The sequence below is a fragment of the Anopheles merus genome, chromosome 3R, assembly GCF_017562075.2.
Source record: "Anopheles merus strain MAF chromosome 3R, AmerM5.1, whole genome shotgun sequence".
NCBI lineage: Eukaryota > Metazoa > Arthropoda > Insecta > Diptera > Culicidae > Anopheles > Anopheles merus.
The window spans coordinates 33871525-33891793 of NC_054084.1; the positions used below are offsets into that span (position 1 = coordinate 33871525).

The window sequence follows — 20269 nt, forward strand, 5'->3', positions numbered from 1 at the left end:
AAACAAACAATGATTTTAAAACCCCATAAGAAAGAAGGGGTACTAAGAGGTAGGAAAAAGTGCTCCGTAGTAAGCGGTACATGTCTTTGGCCAGCGGACCCTGTGGAACCCGAAATATAGAATCTCTTTCCTTGCTCTCCCCCCTTCACCTTCCCCCTACTTTTGTGCAAGTTTGGCATCTTGAAGAATGTGAGAGGCCCTTGGTGGAACAGATGCCCAACCCTGAAGGCCACTGCCAAACCCTTTTAAGGACAGTTTGCCTGCAAAGTGTGTGTGTGTATGTTTCTGGTGTGCGAGTATGTGTGTTTTAGCAGTGAGTGAGAGTTTTGTGGAGTTTTGTGAGTGTGCTCCCGTTGCGCCATTCGGGCCAGCCGATCAATTGGACGGAATGTCCCGACGCACGTTCACACACTCACACACGCGTACTGGGCACTCTATCAGCCAACGCCGGACAGCATCTGTTTGGTGTAGCTCGAGAACAGGAGGTGCTTGGAGAAGTTGGCCAGCCGATCGGCGTCCGCCTTCTCGAACGTGCTCGCATTGCTGCTCGGCAGGGACGACGGCGACGAGTTGGATTCCTCGCCCTCGCTGTGACTGTGGGTGCTTCGGTTCGATTCCCCTTCGTGGCTCGAGCCGGTGTCTTCGTGTGTCTTCATGTGTGCCTTCAGGTTGCAGGCAAGCGCGAACGATTTGTTGCAGATTTCACAAACGTGCGGTTTATCACCTGTGAGCCAGAGAGAACGAGAGAGAGGAAGGGAGAGAGGGAGAGAAAGAAGGAAGAAGAAAACTTTAATAACGAGTAAAAAAAAACATGCTGAGGACTTGCCTCATCTTCAATTGAAAAGAAAACGATTCAATCGCCCCGACATTAGGTACAATTGCGCACGACGACCTTCTTCCCCTTCCCATGCGCAATCACGCAATCACTCAGCGAGCCAACGCGAACAGCAGGCATAAGACAACCCACCGCGACCGGACGATAAGCGTAACAATAACGACATCATAATGCAGCAGTAATCATAAATTATCCTTCGCGCGACGACAACATCCCCCTCTTCCCTCCGCGGTGGCGAGCGCATAGCAATGACCGCATTAATAAAAGCGTGCCACAGCTTCCATGCCGCGCCCGAGAGGATCAATTCGATGCAGCACAAAGACACGGTGGTGGCTTGGGAGACAAGAATAGGTGCCTTCGTGTTTACAAGCGCTGACAATCGGTGCAATTCATCTGACGTCTTGCTGAAATGACGGATGGCTAGAGCATGGCATGATTGACCTGCTTCGGGCACCTGAAGGGCTCGGATCGGCAGATATCCCTGCCCTTGCCAATCTTAGACAATGGGCAGCAATGCATTGTGCAGGGGATGAATCGGACACGATTCGCAGTCGCTTGAAATGTATCTTCTGTTTTGCATGAGACGCTGAAGAGTTGGAAGGATATGAAGCTATTATAATTTGCCTTTAAAAATGACCTCATGTCTAATATCTTCCACAACAACCTCAACAAACATTCCCTAGAACAACGCTGAATGGCTCAACGCTACCGATGAGACATTTAGGGTTTTAATCAACAAAAATCTCATCAATTTCCGTTTCCAACCTCTTCCACGACTCACCGAGAATGTGGACGCGCAGCATCAATCACGCCTTTAACACCTCATCACTGGCCAGCAGCCAGTAGCTGTGTGTAAGGCTGCTGTCGGTGACCCTCTCCCACGTTGACGCTATGTACCCCGCGGTGCACGCATCCAGCCGGGAAGGCCGCGCTACCGTACTTGCTTCGTTAGATCACGTTCCGACAGCTTTCTGCCGCATCATCAATCGACCATCTACCGGGGCTGCAGAGTTCGTCTCGTAATCGAACAAACAAAAACCGAACTTCTTGCACTTCTGTACATTCCCGTACAGCACACGGGCGTCAAACGTCTTCATCGTTGCGTTGCGTCAAATTGATGCCCTAATGCCACCCAAGCTGCGCAGCTTCCTCTAATGTAACGCTTTAATGAAGCGTGAATTTTCTTCCGGCAATGAATGAACGAAGTATGAGCTGCTCGAGGCAAAAACTCGCCTTCGAACGAACGAGAACAAGCTGAATCGTTAGTACAGGTGCCCCGTTTCAAGTCTCTTTGAAGGAGGTAACAACTCATATAAAAAAAACATCATCGCTGGCATTTATTAATCGAGATGATTTTCAAACTTCCTTCAGCTGCCATCCCGTGTTGGCCCAGAGCGTTCTTGATTGAGATGTTGCTTGGTCTCAGATCTCAAGCTGCTAACTGCATATTCCCTTTTTGTAACATTTTTTTACGGGAGAGAAAACTCCCTATCCTAGGATCCGATTTCACCGAGTCATGCTCGTTTTGAATTTATCTACTTTCACCTCCACATCCCCACCCCCCAGCAAACTGGCGGATGATCAATTTCTGTGGTCGTTAAAAGCCGATGGTTCCCGATAGCAGGCAGCTCATTTGCTGTTGCGTTGCCCTTTTTTCCATTCTTTCATTTTCATCCCAAGGAGGAAACTCTTCGTGTCAGGTCCTGCACGAAGAACAAAACGAATGGTTCAGTAGAAAGAAAGTCAGGAAGAGGAGCACTTCACTTTGACAAACTGGGTTGAGGCTCGATATTTCAAATAATTTATCTCTTCCAATCAGCCAACCAATTCTGACAGGATAAGAAGATGCGTGATAGCCCCCGGAGGGTAATACGTTAAACGGAAAAGAAAATAAGGACCACTATCGCAGGCGGCGGTTTCCAAATGTTACCTTTTTTGGACGAAATGCCCTAATGGGTAAAGGTTGCGTGTGATGATGCAACAGGTTGCAGGACAAGAACAACCCTCTAACGAAACGTAACAGGTGATTTCGACCCTCAACGTGCATGTTATCAGTAGCACTCAGCCCACAGCAGAGAGGATGTGACGGGATGCGTGCGGGAACAAAGTACGAAACACGGACTGCGCTTACCTGTGTGCAGGAAGAGGTGATTCTTCAGGTTCGTTTGCTTGGAGAAGCCTCGGGAGCAGATGTGACACTTGAACGGCCAGGACCCGTTGTGGACGTACATGTGCGACTTGAGATCACCCGGCGTCGGGAAGGACTTGGAGCAGAGGCTGCATTTGTGTGGTTTGTCCTGTATGGGGAATGGGAGGAATGGGAAGAAAGAGAGAAGAAAATAACATGATACGATAAGTAACGAGCTCTATGCCGGACGGAGATCAAACGGAATTAAGAAGCTAAATGTCATGCCGTCTGCGGGGCACGGACGCGCGCAAGAAATAAATCACCACTATCTTGGCCAACCGCCCACGCTGCACCGTCGGATCGGGAATGGTCCGTTGAGTTCATCACTGCTGACCGCGCAATGGCAGGACAGCTCAATTTAGCTGGCCGTCCCGGGACAGTGACAACATTAAGCCCTGACTTTGATTGATGGAACGTAGATCGAACGGGCTAGATTTGGAACACACCGGTAGTGTCACTGCCCTGCCCGACGAGCATTTGAATGTTCCACAGAAACTGAGCGGGCGCATAATACGCTCTCCCGATTTGGTGATCGATTCGAACTCTCCCTTACCTTGATGTGCGTCATCCGGTGGTAGTAGAGGTTGGAGCTGGCGGTGAACCGTTTGCCGCACACCTGACACTGGTGCGGCTTCTCCCCGGAGTGTATCCGGACGTGCGTGTTGAGCGAGCTGGACGTGCTGAAGCCCTTGCCGCACACGCCACACACGTGCGGCTTTTCGCCGGTGTGCGTGCGCATATGGCGCTTCAGCAGGCTGGGCCGATCGAACGCCTTCCCGCACACCTCGCACGGTAGCATGGCCCGCTCGGACCGTGCCGAGGGGCGCGCCTTGGGGGAAGCTCTCGATCCGGGTCCGCTCGAGATGGCGGCCAGCTCCAGGTCCAGTGCACCTTCGCAGCGATCGCCGCCGCCCGTGCTGGCTCCGGACGAGATCGAGATCGATGAGTCGTCGCCCGACACCGACTTGTGCTCATCTTCGGCGCCCGAGGACGGTGAGATCGGTAGCATCACCCGCGACAGGAGCGACGTCGAAAGGTCCAGCGGTGAGTCTGCGAAAGAGTTTGGAGAGAGCGAGACGGTCTTGATAAGCGATCGCACAGAGGTAGTTCAGGACATGCGGATTTGCTCCTTCCAGTCGAGCTGTGTTGCTACACTTAACGCCTCGTTTATTAATCGACGATCATTAGCGCTAATCTAGCACATTCATTTCACACCGCTTCATTAATTGTGCAGGCGGGAGCTTTATCATTTGCCACAGCAACACACGCACACATACAGTCTCACGCTGCAACCGGTAAGCTTCCTGGCACTGGTGACAGGAAATTAATTCCCACCGGTGCTCCGTGTGGCTGTGCGAACCAAAGTGTTATGGAAATCAGTTTCGGGCTTAATTACTCCCGATTCTCCCTCGGGCTCAGGCAGGCGCGGTTTTGCTCGAAACTCCGAACTCTCCAGAAAGGAGATCATTATAAATGCCTTTGAGTTAGCACTCGGACTGGGATAAACCGTGCAGTCGGACTCGAAAGGTGCAACAACAAGCTGCAGCTGCCAAAGCAACAAAGGAAATGGCCATGTGAGTTGCGGAATTCTCGCTCGATCTTGGGTCTCGCGAGCTCGGGAAGCAAGGGGAATACCTCCAGTCCGTACGACGCGGCCCAATATCTCGAAGGGTAATCTACCGAATTATTTCAATTATTTTCTTGTTAAGAAACACAACACTCATTTGTGTGTATTAATTTAAGCGCTCTTTTGGGGCCGTGAGCTGGAGGAGTCGGGCACAACAACATCTCCTCCAAGCCCATGATCCCGATTACACAAACGAGAGCCGGCTATTATTGATAAAATCACTATTTTATTTATTACGAAAAATCGCTCTTGCAGTACCGAACGACTGAATGTGTGTGTGGTGCGTGGCATTGGAAGCTGAACACACACACACACAGTGATGGGTGAAATGAATGCTATCTGAGATAGGCCGCGAGATGATCTTTCGCGAGGGCTTTTGTTTCTTTTGCGACTCCCCGTAAATGGCGAGAGGGCGCTGCTTACCTTCGAGGATCGAGTCCATCGTTTGGCGGTACAGCTGACTGCGCATCCGGATGAAGAAGAGCTCCTCCGGGCCCTCGGGCAGGTAGTAGACGACCAGCTCCTGGTGCGACGGGATCGGCTTCACGATCTCGTAGATCGGCTCACCCTTCACCTTGGCGCAGACCACGTTCACCTGCGGCCCGTACGTTTCCGACACTCGCAGGAACCGGATCCAGTTGCAGTGGCGTACCGTTCGTCCATTAATGCTGGTGATCTCGTCGTACAGTCCAAACCGGTGTCGAATCTGTAGTGAAAAGGAAGAATATATGGTTATTGTGATGCTCTAACAACATGTCAGATGACAACGAGGTGTTAAAAGGAGGCCAAATGGTCATTTCCTGTGTACGCTTTCACTCAACTCTGCGTGATTTACCCTTCCAAAGTGATGACGATCATGCATCGCTAGTGACAGCTCGTAATGCCTTAATTAATGACCCAGTAACGCCCCCTTTAAATGTGCTTTCCCCTAACCTTAGATACGCCTCGTTCCACTCTGGTGCGCTATCCGACACAGTCAACCCTTGTTGGTAACTGGTAACTTGTTCCCCTCCCTTGTGATTTATGAAAAATTACTCAACCATGTAACCACCGACATTTACACCGAGCATTCCGCACATTGAGGGTGGGTATATGGTTTTCCTTCTCTTCTCTTTGAACGCGTTAAACTATTGTCACTTTACATGGCCACGCACCAACTCCCCACTCCATCGATCTCCCCACACCAAAAGACGTAAAAAGACGCTTAACGAGTGTAAACATCCGTCGTCCCCTGTCCAAGAACTCCTCACTGATCGCCTCCGTTCACCCTTAGGCGATACATATCTAAGTGGACACTGCGAGGTGAACGAGGAAAAGCCGGCCAGACCATTCATGATTCCCGATCGATACAGATCGAAATTACAAATGTTGGATAATATATTTCGATGCCCACCTGCCGGCCACGGGTACGAGCAGTCGCTTTCCCAAGCGATCGCCCGTCGATCGATCGTTCCAATCGCCATTACTGCCCGGGCCAAAGATTGCAGAAATGTTTATGAATATATATGAGGAGATAAAATAAATTTCCGCTTCGCGCTACTTGTTGCTGTCGCGGAAGATGCCCCGCGATGACGACGCTGAACCAGCGCCTCGTATCAGCAGACGCGCGATCGCCACTCTCGGGAACAGGAAGAAAAAAGATCGAGGAAAAGTGATACCGAATTGATGATCATAATTTGCAATTTCGCTGTTCTACCGATCGTCGCTCGAAAGGCGGCCGAGGGCATGCGAAAGACATTACCGATTCCCGGGAAGGCAACAAACCCTTCCAATGGGATGATGCATGCCATAAAAACGATCGATGGCCGAATTTTGTCCCTACAAGACCTTGAATAAATGCCATCATCGGCCCAAAAATGTGTCGGAGATGATTACTGATCCCTTCATTCTCGCCGATTATTATGAAGGAAAAATGCTTTTGATCCATGGGTTGATGTAGCGCATAATGGGAAATTCCCCTTTGAAAATATGTTGGGACTACTCTTCGTAGAACAAACGCATGAGAAATTTAAGGGCTTACAAGAAATTTATGGAGGTATTTTTAATAGGAACTTGTCTTCAAGGGACCCCCTCTTCATCTGTGTTTACCACTACTATGTGCGTTGCTCCATTATGCTTTAGAGCCAACGGAACGTTAATCTACTCATTCAACCAATGAAAATCATGTTCTGTCATCATCCAACTCATGCAAAACCAGTTCACCGTTCATAACACACCAAGATGTTCTGGGTTCATTTCTCAACGTTCGCAAATAGCGTTGCTGTCAAGTGAAAGAATTGTCACTGCAAATTGTTCTCTGATTTATCAGTCCATTCCAAGCTCCCACTCGTCTACATTCCAGCTTCTCGGTGATTTATTCTAGCAGACATACACACACCAACAACCCACCAAGCCACACCGCCAATCGCGATGCCTCGCCCAATTCCACGCGACACGATCAACCTGATGGAGGAAAACAAATTGTGTGTTTGACAATTTATGCACAATTATCGCATTTGATTTATGAATATGAGAGACACTTTGCTTTGCCATTTTTTGCGTTGAGGTTCGACTATTGCGTTGGAAACGAATCTACTCATGCAGGTAATCCCGCTCTCGTATGCAGACAGACAACTGGAGTGAAGTAGAAAAACTAGTTTTGCTTCCTGCGTTCTGGCGGCCATTGGCACCACCACCGAAACGATGGTTTATTGATTTATACGTTTATTATCAGATTTTCGGTAGAATAGGAAACGAATCAGAAGAACGAATCGGCTCCTATTAATTTCCGAAACAAACTACTCGCACTGATCCACCCCATCACCAGTCGATCCTTCCGATTATCCAGAATAACCATAAAGATCGATAGCATCCTGCACGAACGATCATCATTAAATGAGATACTCTCAGGGGAAACTCCCGGGGTGGGAGCAATAAGATACGTACCGACGATAGACATATTCGGTCCATCGACTTTCGGCAGTAAAATAACGGATTGCCATAAAAATGACTCCAATAAAGCACGGCATCGCTCATCGATCTCTCCAAACGGTCGACGGTTGTTTATGTCTTGGGTTCTTCAAGAGTTTTTTCAAGCTTCTTGCGTTGTGCTGGCGTGTCCAGAGGTCAGCGGGAGAGAGATTTTAGACGCACATAAACTTCAATTTGTTCCGGAGCCATGGGAAACGCCATTCTTGGAGTGGATATCATTCTCAAAGCACGCTAGCCATGAGTCAAACGCCTTGGTATGGAACCATGCTGGGATCGCAATCAGATTCTAGCATCTAGTTGAAATACGATACACGACGTACTACTGTATCGGAGGCTCCACCAGCGTGGCAACGCGTTCATCATTTGAATTGAGCTATTTGTTCTACAGCGACTGTACGAATATCTTTTACTCTTGTTTTAGACTTTTTTCATGTTTCTTTTTGTAGTTTTGACTTAAAATCTTTATCTAATACGAAGGTAGTCGCGGTGTCTAATATAAGAAGCTCATTTTTACTCTCAAGGTCAGATTCAAAGCAGTCGAATGAAAGAGCAAGACACAAGTGAAATACGAATAGCAAGAATAACCAAGCCACGGAAATAATTGCAAGATGATCACGTTTTTCCAATTTCCTTCCTCACTTTCTGACCGCAAACTGATTTAGAGCTACGTTTGATTATTTGCTTAGAATGAGCTCTTTCTTGGCACGCGTCCCATTCACAAACGAAGAAGACACGCACAAAGCAACCCGGACCCATCCCAAACCCGCCGACCTGCGCAAGATGAGCACAAACATGGGAATTACCGAACTGATCCAGAACAAAAGAATCATAACTTCACAACAAAAGCCCTGACTCATTTTCGGTAATGAACGCAACCGAGAACATTATCGGATATTCTGACCAGTTAGCTCTTCCGGCACTGCTTCTGGTTAGCCGGCGACGGCAAGGCTGATTAGCCAGAATGAGCTTTTGGTTTCCCTTGCGGTTCGCGCCTCACCGACCACCGGCCAAAGTCGTGATCAATTTATCTTTCAAATTAATATTTTTTAGCTCTAAAACGATCACCCAACTGACCAGGAAGAACAACAAGCTCCGAAAACCCGACAAATGACACTAATTTAGAGCTTCCTCACATGCTCTGTTCTCCCAACTTCTTAGCTTCTGTGACCCTCGTAAATCTCGTCGCGACGATCGCAACCGCCAATTTCAACGCTCCAAACGATCCAAACAACAAACCCATAGACTTCCTCACGAGCCTTCTGAGCCATCGGAATGCTTGTTGGAAATAGATTTGGTTTCAATTAATTTTCTCCACACAACCAGCTCTCCGAGACTCCCGGTCGGCCACAGAGCAGGGATCAGCGCTCCGGTACGTGGAAAGGCTTTCAGAGCGCTTAACATGGTCGTGATGTACTCGGACCACGAAGAAGCCTACTGACTCTTTTATGCAAATGAACGGTCGGACCTTTTATCTCGGGATCACCGGGTGAGGATCAGCGGCTACAAGAACAACTGAATTTGGAGCCTAATGTCACGGCACTCGGTCGATCGTGGAGGCTGCGTCGGAGCTAATCCAGTAGTCAACAGGCCGGGAAGCATTCCACAAGCCAGAAGCGACGCCTGGCGAAGTGTGAGAGGAGACTCAATTAAACCGTTGTAAGAGCGCCCTCGAACAAAAGTTTCCAACGAACGTATCGACCACTTCACGGATGTCTTTATTAGCGATTGAGTTGTTCCAACGGTAGCCAAGATGCACGACCCAAACACACATCGCAACAACTGTAACATCGATTCCGCCAGCAGACGGTAACAGTACATCCCAATGCAGTCCCAAGTCTCGAACTGGACTGGAACGAGTCTTGGAAAGATGTATGATACCATTGGCATGAGTGAGTTTGGCTCTATGGTTTCTGATCCTGTTTCCGTTGCGCGAGTGCAGTATCTCTGCGCATTATGCATAATTAAGTAATTGTTTAATTACAAAACTGCAAACGTGTTCGCTTCTGGTGCATTGTCGCTACCAACGGGAGAAAGTCCCGCTGTTCCGCAACAACTCAATTGCGCACAAGTCGTTCCGGGTGATTCACGCGGCTCATTTGCATCCCGGACCACAGACGGCTAGTAGAACCGGCATGCAATCCAGAAGCACCGGGCTCTAAAATCCAATCTTTATTTGCACAATTATCATAAAGATCCCGAGTGTATTTGTGTGCGTGTCGGGTCGGCTTACAATTCGCGATGGGTTGCCAATTCAATAACCATAACTGTCAGATGATCGAGTGAATGAGAATGGAAGGACCAGATCAAACAGAGTCGCGCTGGTCGGCGCGCCGTCTTTGCTCTGTCTCTTGGCTTTGCGTGTGCTGCTCTTCTGCAACCGGATGAGGACGATTATGATACGAGCTGGGACACTTTGACATGCAACTCGCTGGCACTGACTTCTGTCTTTGCCCTTGATTTTCCCCCACTTTCCTTCGCTCGTACGTTCTTCGTTACTTCCCCCTTTGCGACAGCTGACAGACGGATCCGAGGATCGATGCATCGACGGGAACGTTCTCACGCTCACACTGTACCGCAGACGCCGAGAGGAGCCTGTTCGGGTTCTCAGGACACCGATCTTAAGTACAGAATTTATGGACCATCGACTGGGCGACCTTCTCAAGGAAAGGGTATCGGTATAGCACCTGACCATAGGATCAGAAAACGGAGCTAGTATCAATAACACTGACCATGATGCAAGACCAGAGGATTATTCCTGCATTCCGGCGAATGGATCGAACGAAAAAGGATTCGATTACGGAAACATGATCCAGAAAGTGAGGTTAAGACTTTCGCCCGATCCATAGTCGATCGATGTCAGGCGATGTCAGTTTCTCCGATGATCGATGGAACAGCATCAGGTGTCCTCCAAGCCATCTATCAAACCTTACAGTCAACCTACCCGTTTGCCCGGTAGCTCAGAGGCAAAGAAAGTCGGTTGATCTGTGTTCGGTCGAAGAAATAATTAAAAATCAATCAACGAACTCGCGGGGACGGGCTTTGTTTTGGTCGAACGGTAGGACTTTCTAAATAGCCATGCCTCTTTGTGGTGTTTGCGTTTGATTAATACATTCACACATTGATGGATCTCTTCTTGGGCGATCGTGTGTCCTAAGCTCTGTCCCACGATCACATCGCAAGAACTAAGTGAACCGTCCAAGGCAACAGCAAATCTCCCTCTCGGTGTGTGACAACTAGACAAAGAGAAGATATTTATTATCATTGCCGCTGTCCAACAGCGCTCACGATGCCCTTTATGGAAGCGAAGTCGTGTCCACGCGTCTCGAAATGCATATTCGTCCATGCACTTAGATTAAAATATTGGCTGGACAACTCCCAACAAGCTTTGGACCTCCATGCTTTAGAGTTGGCGGTCCAGTCAGCTAGAACGACGCACTGGGAAGTGGATTTCATGTCTCAACGCCTTCAATCCCTGTCTCAAGAGCAAGGTGTAGGCATATCGAGCACGTTGTCCAGGTGTCGAGTTGTCATTGATTAGGTTGTCACAGCAAAAAAGCGACCCTGTCCACCAAACACACTCGACTGTGGGAATTGACTCTGTGGCCGAACCGAATGTGGCGATCAAATTCCGCAAGACTTTCCGCTTATTTCCACCGTCGACGTCGCTCTCGCGATGCAATCCATCGACTCTTTCTACGCTACCGACGAATTTATGACCCCAAGCACGGTAAGCCATAAATGCAGCAGTCAAATCCCGACTTTTAGCCGAAATGCTTCACACGCCTTCCGTTCTCCTCCTCCAACGACCCAAGCACCGTTTCCAAAGCGCATCAAAAGGTCATCAATTAGCGATCGTTCGCTCCGAAATGGGAGCGGGCTGCAGGATCAAATCCAATGCTGCACCTGCACCTGCAGAAACCATTTCTAACGATCCTTCGTTTTTAATGGCCAGGAATCTCGATCCTTTGTTACGGTTCTCGGATTCGTTTGGCCTCCTTCTTTCCGATCGATCACCAGGCAGAACCTTTTTTTATTTCAGGTTTCTTGTGATGCACTTCCCCATAACCCAAATTCGTCATTATCGGCGCCATCTATCTCGAATTTGGCCAAAGGGACCGTTCGTCTCATGCTGTTTCTGCCTTTTTCTTATGCCGCTTTGCAACGCCCCGTTTGTTGGATGTCTCGTGTCGTAAAAAGTCGCACCACTGACTTCAAGTTCAAGTTTGTGAGACAATTTCCCGTCAACATGCCGCGGCTAATGCCACAACACGCTTAGGTCATTCACGCTGACACTCTAGAGACGCAATCTGAGCTAATTGTGTTGCATTATGTGACTCGCGCGGGGCTCGTTTAAGAGGGGAGCTTTATCTCATAAATAAATTATGCAAAATCCTCTTTACTCCCTTCGTCGCATTGATTCTCTAGTGAAAGTAATGCACCCGAAATAATAATAATACTTCCACCGCTTGGCAAGTTCAACGTCCGCTTATCATGTAGTAGTCTTGGCTTGATTATGGAAATTGCAGCCCTCTACACCATCGGGCCATCGGGTTGTACAACATTCACAGTGAGGTTGTTAGCACCTGTTTCGCACAGGGTTTTGTAGCCGGCTTGAACCAGCGCGCACCCAGTTAGTTCCAGAGAGCTCAGCTAATTGATGCAGTCATTTCTATTTCATGCTTGCGAGGAATGTTTCTCTATTATTTAACCGCTCTGTGTCTCATAATTCTACGAGCAACGGGGGAGAGAGAAGAGCAACAGTTTTTTACCCTACAGCAGCAACTTTTTCTTTTTATAATGAACTATTCCTTCTTCCTCCGTGCACCAAATGATCGTGTGCAGTGAAATTAAAAGTGCAATGAAACAAACGCTTTGTTACTCATTTGCCAGAGTGGTTAGACCGTCTTTAATTGATTTGTGAGTACATGTTCCCCCTCATTCGATCGCACAACTTGTCTAGCTAGGGGGTTTCCCATACATCCCATAATTGGAGTAGCAGCAGCCGCTACTTCAAGTCATGCTAGACACTCCGGTATGCGGTGGCTCGCAAGAAAGGAAACAACATCGTGTAAATGAACCATCGAACGCTTCGTTGATTAATTGAAGAACTGGATATCTATACCGCCTTCTATGGGCCTCATGGACGGGCGTACGATGTACTTTTTTGCAATATACTACTCATCAACAACAATCCAATTCAATCACAACCATAAACCACGGCGTATCTAATAGTGGAATGATTTTATCTTCCCTTTTCCACTGATAAGCGATCACAAAAACCGGCGCAAAATACAAATAAATGCAATACAAACGCAACGGTTTTGCAACGCCTTTTTGTTTCCCACATACCGAGCAGATCCGCTCGGTCAGGTGTGTTGGTTTGTGTGGTTGCACCTTAATTACCCCGTTGAACTTCTTCCAGAACGTTTCCCCCTTTTTACCTTTTATCGTGGGAACATCGCGATAAGATGCGGGCTAGCACTTGTTGAATATTAAACAACGAGGGAGACGAGTAACATCTTCACCCTTCGAGCCGAAACCAGATCGGAACTAACCCTCTTCCGAATAGGAAGCGGCGGTGCACTAAATTATGACTCCCTCCCGAAACCCGAACCCCCGAAAAGTTCTTAATGTCACTAACGGTCAACGGCAGAACCTGAGCACACCCTCCTAGGGGTGCGTCTTTAAGAAAGTGACCATTCCTTGTGCGGGTTTGCGTCCCCCAAACAAACACACACACACCAAAGTGAGGGTTGTTTTCTTTAAGACGTTCCCGTTTTCTCACGGTCATGGGAGGGTGCGTTTTCTTTCACACCTCGTTGACTTTCCTTGGGCTCTCACGTTGCTCAGTGCGGTGTATCGAGCCGTGCGCAGACGGGGATGTGCCATGGAACAAAGCGGTGGAAGCCTGACTTTAACGGACTTTAACGGACACTCTTTTTTGCGCTTTAACTTTAGCTACAGGTGCTTTAAACCTGCCCTGTTTATCTTACACTACTGTAAAGTTCTAGAAAACGGTTACTTACGTCATCCTCCTCGATGGTGGAGTAAACGTCCAAATTGTCGATGCGCACCGTGCCTTGGAAAGGATAGCACAGCGTTCCTTGCGGGATGCTCGTGTTCGACCACACGGTGGCCGTCTGTTCGCGGGAGTTGCGGGCACCCACACCCGTCACAGCCAGTGCAAACTCCTGCGGTATTAACACACACGTTTCCATGTTCGTATTTTGTTGTTTTCCCCCTGTTTCTTATGTAAAATGTCCCTTTTGTCGCTGTAAAGCACCCTTCACTTCCTCAATGCGAAACTCAAACTCAACCTCACTTGCGTACGAAATCACTGTTACTATCGAAATCACTACCAAAATCACTCCAACTGTCACGCACGGCGAAGCAAAAGGAAACCTCGAAAACACTGGGCGGATGATCTTCGATCACTACCATAGACTCTTGAAGCGAACAAATAACTACTAAACTACAGGTACGGATTGCGGCTACGTTTTCATTGCTGTTTTGTGTCGATCGTTCGACCGGCCGGTGCTGCTGCTTCCATCACGCACGAATGCTGCGCACACCGACGGCTCATGCAAAACACTTGAAATCTGTCAGTCAGTCACCATTTCTTTTACCGGTGGCCTTACTGGTCTCTTGTTGTCACACTCTCGGTAGTCACTGCATCGAACTGGATTGATTGTCGAAGCAAAAGGAAAAATTGGCTATCGCAAAACAACACCGTAAACACCGATTTCCAATATTATCGAAAGACTTCGCACGATAAGCGACGAACCTCTTTTGCGAAAAACGAAATGCTGTCTACAGAAGATAGAAAGATTCTTCCTTCCTGTTTTTTTTTATATAAACTGTGCAGCGGTCTCGAGTACGACCCGCTTGCGACGACGTTTGCACAAATACTGGCCACCGGAGATCGTCGCGATCTGCCCGTGACCTTCCCGTCTGTCTCTGTGTGTCGAAGCCCGGGCAGCATTCGATCCGCGGCGATCACACGCTCTCCATCCCTTTTCTCGATCCCGATCGGACCGGAGCTGTCTCGCTCACGCTCGCCCCCGGGCACAGTAAAGGCTCGCCATAAAGCTCGCCTTAACTGTAGCAGCCGCGGCGGCACATTGCGCATGCTGTTGCGCATACCAACGCACACAGCCGCACCGAAACCCGAAGCTTGCGCGATCCGAAACCTGCTGCGATCGGAAACCTGCCGCACTGGGTTCGAAGGGCTATCGAGGATCGAGTAAGGTGCCTGCGGTTGTTGCCGTTTGCTTCATTCTACCCATTTTCCGAGCCCAAGGAGCGATGGAATGGACGGCGCACGGACTGTGGAGAAGGGAGCAGCAAAAGCACCACCGGTGGTGACTTCTTCACCGCCTTTGCTTTGTTGTGTATGTGTGTTACGGTCGCGGTTTATGCTTCAGTTGACTTCTCTGCTTTGCGCTGCCTGTTCGCTGTCTCCTCCCTTATTTGGGCGAAAGATGGCTCTGAACAGTGTGCAGAGTGGCAACGAACGGTGAAGCCTCCCCTACATCTTACACGGGCAGCCAAACACACACTCTTACAATGGGTAAAGCTCCTTAAGAAATGGACCAGTTTCTTATGCTCCAAAAGCTTCCCAGCCCCTTTAAGAGAGCTTTTTCTTATGCTGCTGCTCCCTCCATAGCAGAAGATTGTTCGCTCGTTCGGGTCGTGCGCGCGATCGGGAACCCAGTGGGAGCGGTCACTGCCAACTGGGCCGCGCTCTGATTGGTTCAAATCACGGTCGCGATCGCGAGCTATGGTCCCGGAATGGTGGGACGGATTCCGTGTGTGTGTGTGTTTCATTGATCCGATTCGCATTACGCTTCACGCTCGATCGATCGTGCACACGGTGCAAGCTTTAGCTAACCGGATAACAACTACGGAGCGGTTTAACTTCATTTCAAGGGGGCTGCAGGCTACTGTAAAGAAATTACTGTCATTTAACGAAGCAATTGGAAAGAATTGGAAGATGAAAATAGTTTTTTTTTATGTTATAATTTTTATTGTTTCATGCGATTAACAACTTATGATAAGTACGGGTTTCGTGGATTTTTTATTGATTGATAAAGGTATACTGTTGGAAAATCATTATGTATTGATAGAACAAAATCGTTTATTAAACGTTTATTATATGACACAAAGCAGTGATTGGTGTGCAATTTAGATTTTGTTTACCTCCATTGTTCCATTTTGCTTTACTTTCCCAGTTTTTCCTTGTATTCTATGGCTGTTTAGCCTTTTAAGTATTCCAATATCCAATTGGAATTGTATATTGTTCCAATATACTCAATATAAATAGTATTCTTTATGGATTCCTATATTACAATCCTGATAGATTTGCAGACTGTGCGAGTCAAGTCTTTTGTTTCTTGTTTGTTTGTTTGTAAATTGTGTTCTTTAGTTTTTGTGCTCGATTTGTTCCTACTAAGAATGCACATGAGATCGGCAATGTAATCTTACAGACATTGTGAGTTTTAAATACAAACAAATATGTAAAAATAATGTAAAGTATTATTCTTTCGCTTGTACAGAATGAAGCTTCTCATTGTTACGTCCTTTTTCCAGCATTTCACCCTCCCAAACCCATATTCCATCGTCCTGCAGTGCATAAATAATCATCTCCCATCAACTTTGTTGGTCTCGCGATATGAAATTTATATCGCATCCGATCTTCATTACCATACACGAACAATGTAAATCAAAGCCCATTTCCATCGTGCATATCTTTACACCACCACCTAAACCGACACTTTCCCCCTCCTCAACCCGAATCATCACGAAACCAAAGTTCGAGTTACTTAACCAACAAAACGGCCCCTACCAACCCCACCCCCGGGACGACCTTTACGGCGCGTTTACCGCGACGGAAACATGTCAACCTCTCATGCCAGTTCATTCAAACAATTGCGATCGTTTGACTTTTATCACTCAATTCGTGCCGCTGTCGCGCCCGCCAGACCCGTCAGCACGTCACCGGGCATACACACCGCGCGCGAGAGGTGTCAGTGAATTGCTGTCAAAACTGCGAACGTTTTCATTCTTCAACCTGAAGCTGTCAGCCTCCACGCTCCACGCGGGACCTGAGTTGGCTGCGATTTTGCGGGCTAACGCCACCATCGATTTCCACCCGCTCAGCAAACAAACAAACAAAAAAGAGCAGAAAATAATAACAACAAGCTACTGCAACAACAGAGAGTCGACCGGTGGGAAAAACAATACGATCCATTGCCTCCGATGAGTCTTGCCAACAGCGAGTTCTCTGCAGCCCCGTTTGGGGATTCGCTATACGCTTTTCTTTTTTTTTGCTTTAAGTCAGCCACTGTATCCACCACTTTTCGATGTTTTTGTTTCGCTTAATTCAAGCGCTCAAAAGCGCTCTCTTCATACGCGGGGCGAGTTGCCGCCGCCGAAGCCAAAGCGCCGGTCACACATCACTCCGCTATCACGCGCGAAGCCACGAACCCGGTGCAGGCTGACGGAAAACATGGCAGTTCGACGTGCCGAACGTTCACCGCACGACGGCTGCAACTGCAGTGGAAAGATCTCCTTCAGCTACCCTCCCTCTCCACCCTTGCAGCACGATCGGGCCTAGGGAAAAAGGCAAGTTACGCTCCGCAAAAGGGCGAAAGAAAAACCACATCACTGCCAGTTGAAATTAAACGCAATAAAATACTCTCCTGGACGCTTGGAAATATTAAAAGGCTGTCAATTTCATGTGTCATGGGGTTTCGGTTGGGGCGCTCACGATGCTTTTCTGGCCCTGTTGCATCCGGTGCGGGGGAAAAAAAACACGAGCTTCTTCACCGGACAACCCCGAACGCAAGGGAAGAAGTCACTTCATTCACTTCGAACCATCGTCTGCAAAGTTTTCGCGCAACGAGAAGCGGATGGGAACCGTTCTGAATGGGCTGTGGCCTTGCATCATTCAATGCGCCGCCAACTCCAAATGCCTCCTCTCGGGCAGCTCGAATTCGAGAGCTTCCTTTTGCTCCCTCCGTACACCGGATGTTTATTATTTATTCAAAATTCATTCAATTCGATCGACTGTTTTTCCCCTGCCGGGGGGGGGGGCGTTTGCCTGCGGATTCACACAATCCCACAATGATTGACGTACGTATGGGCACCATCGATCGTGCTGCGCCCGTACTTGACCGATTATGCACAGCTCCGGTTTTGTTTTTTTTGTTGGCCCTGCTCGTCCTTTTCGACTGCAGATATTCAAATCCTTGACCTCGAGCTGCTTCTCAATGTGGTTGCTTTCCAATCGAGTTCATGATTTATCCTTGCGGACTTCGATCAAGGTCTAAAGCTCCAGAAAACTCAAAATTTGCATACATTTATTTTGTGCGAACACACAGATGGTCCTTATAAAGGTGTACCGAAACCCGAAAGGAAATTGATTGCTCCCCAAACGAAGGAACAACAATATATTAAAAACCAAACTCTGCAAAGACACTTTAAGATACTGTGTCATACTGCTTCTTTTTTTTCGTTCTCAAAATTAATTCCATAATCTCCGATGATAAACAACTTTTCTTGCTTGCGGATTAGAGCGATATCTCCTGCTTTTGATGGCTTCCACTGTTGGCCAAAAGGGCATCCTTTCCCTCCGCGACTTTTCGTGCTCGGGACAGGCTGACCAGCAGAAGCAGCTCTTCAAAAAGGCCGGACAGCTGGCTTGGTGGACCGACCGCCAGCGCGCATGGGTGGGCTGTGGTTATTAGATGGACATGTTTACTACACCACACGCATCAACCTCCCATCTCCTGGTTGGCCCGTTCTTTGCGTCTTCGACATGTGCGCGAGCCTTCGCGTCGGGCAGTAGACCACGCCGCCGCCGCCAGTAGCACAACGGCACCACGCCACAGCTATAAGCGAAATCTCCCGATCATCGTAAGCATCGTTAGAGACAATGTTTTCACTCCCGTTTAGAGACTGCAGAAGGGGAAGTGAATGGATTTGGACGAACAGCTCGTCTACAGTACATGCGGCTACATGCCCAGCCTAGATAACAATCTGGTAGACATAAATCTTTTTCAATCTATTTAAAATTAATGTTATAGTTAGGCTAGCGCCTTTTTGCCTCTGGAATCGGGGGAAGCACTTGTAACGGGCCTTAACTCTCTCTCTCTCTCTCTTTCTCCGATCCACTAATGGATCTTTTTCGATGATGTTCCTCCCAAAATACAGTAAAAAAAAAACTCATCTCTTGAGGGAGGGAACGGCCTTCTTTTCTCTGATCAGCTACTACCACCACAGTAGCCTCCCGGCCTCCGTTCATCAGGCTGTGTGCCTCAGACGACGGTTCATAGTGGGAGATCGTCTCACCAAGATTCGTTCGATCGTTTCTAAGCGCTGCTAAGCCGTTACCCTACCGTCTATTAGTGTTCAGCGCGCACGGCGAGCTATGGGGACGGTAGAGAGCGTGGACTACCGAACACTTTGAGGACGAATTTTAAACGCTTGGAGCGTTTTCAACCAACTCCGAGCCAGGGAGGAGGAACAGGGAAGTACAGGGAAGAGTGCTTTCTCGCTTGAGCGCGATGAGAAATTCATCAAATCAGTTTGTACAACATTAATGTATGGTAAATTTATGCACATACATTGTCTAAATGGATCCCGACTGGACGGGGCGGAAAGGATGGAAAGCCTCCAAATCCTTCCACGCAGGTCCGTGCTGGGAAGGGAAGAAACACGAGTAGCGTCACACAACAGGCTGACGCCTGGTGTGAAAATGGTTCGTAAAATGAATATTTGATTTTCTCGAAGTTCTAGAAAGTATTTAATAGAATTTTGAAATTGTTTTTTTTAATAGTATTAAATGACATGACAGTATTAAATTACATGAAGTAAATTGCCACACTTCAAGACATATAGGATACATTCTATCATAAACAGTTCATCGAAATGGTGATAAATGTTTGACAAATTTAACAAAAACTGTCAACATATTGAACCAAATTTACTAAAAACATTAAAAAACAATCAATCATCAAACATATGGATCCTAGTACTAATACAAACAAAACTTGCTTAAACATCATAGAATACGCTCCTTCTTCATCACCTCCTTTCCATTTGCCGTGAACCATTTACCGTTTAGCTTCCATCAAAACACAGCCTCCAAGCAACGGCTCCATCTATCGCACCATTTCGTAGACACAGCCACGGAAAACCACAGTAGCCAAAGCTCAATCTTCGTCCACTACAGACACTGTCTCACAGGACCACCACCACCATCGGTCTCAATACTCATCCCCCAATCCCCTCCGAGCGCACGGTTCGTCGTCTGCGGCGAACCAATGATTTACATAAAATTGATTCCGATTAAATGACCGCACCGTCGAACACCGTCGCGTACTTTTAGTCCCTAATGTTTTATTATAATAAACATCTTCGTGCCGATGTCCAAACCGCGCAGGTTGGACGCGTATTTCGGTGGACGCGCGACGGCCGCTGTGTTGTTCGAACGATCGCAATCGCCGCAATGCCATCCTTCGCATTTGACGTTCGTGACCGTACGGGACGAGCGCGATAGCCGGGGCGGCAAGAACGGCCAACCAGACACACGAACACCGGACCGGACGGACAGATTATGAATTGAAATGTGACAGTGCCACTTGTA

The 20269-nt window shown here is 48.0% G+C and overlaps 1 protein-coding gene across 1 annotated transcript; it reads right to left on the reverse strand.

The window, feature by feature from the left end:
• Positions 1-305: 305 nt before the first annotated feature.
• LOC121595767 (zinc finger protein 74-like) lies at positions 306-14520 on the reverse strand. The gene is made up of 5 exons (XM_041919972.1): positions 13647-14520; positions 5074-5356; positions 3577-4073; positions 2967-3132; positions 306-724 (listed from the first exon to the last, which is right to left on the reverse strand). The coding sequence occupies exons 1-5, from the start codon at positions 13836-13838 to the stop codon at positions 438-440; spliced, it is 1425 nt and encodes a 474-aa protein (XP_041775906.1). The 5' UTR covers positions 13839-14520; the 3' UTR covers positions 306-437.
• Positions 14521-20269: the final 5749 nt, after the last annotated feature.

Bases quoted from the DNA above. Each gene is read 5' to 3' on its own strand.
- LOC121595767 (XM_041919972.1), bottom strand. From the start codon at position 13,838: ATGGAAACGTGTGTGTTAATACCGCAGGAGTTTGCACTGGCTGTGACG. The intron at 5,357-13,646 runs GTAAGTAACCGT...TTTTCACTACAG, and splicing joins CCACCATCGAGGAGGATGAC to ATTCGACACCGGTTTGGACT. The intron at 725-2,966 runs GTAAGCGCAGTC...TCTGGCTCACAG, and splicing joins TCACCTCTTCCTGCACACAG to GTGATAAACCGCACGTTTGT.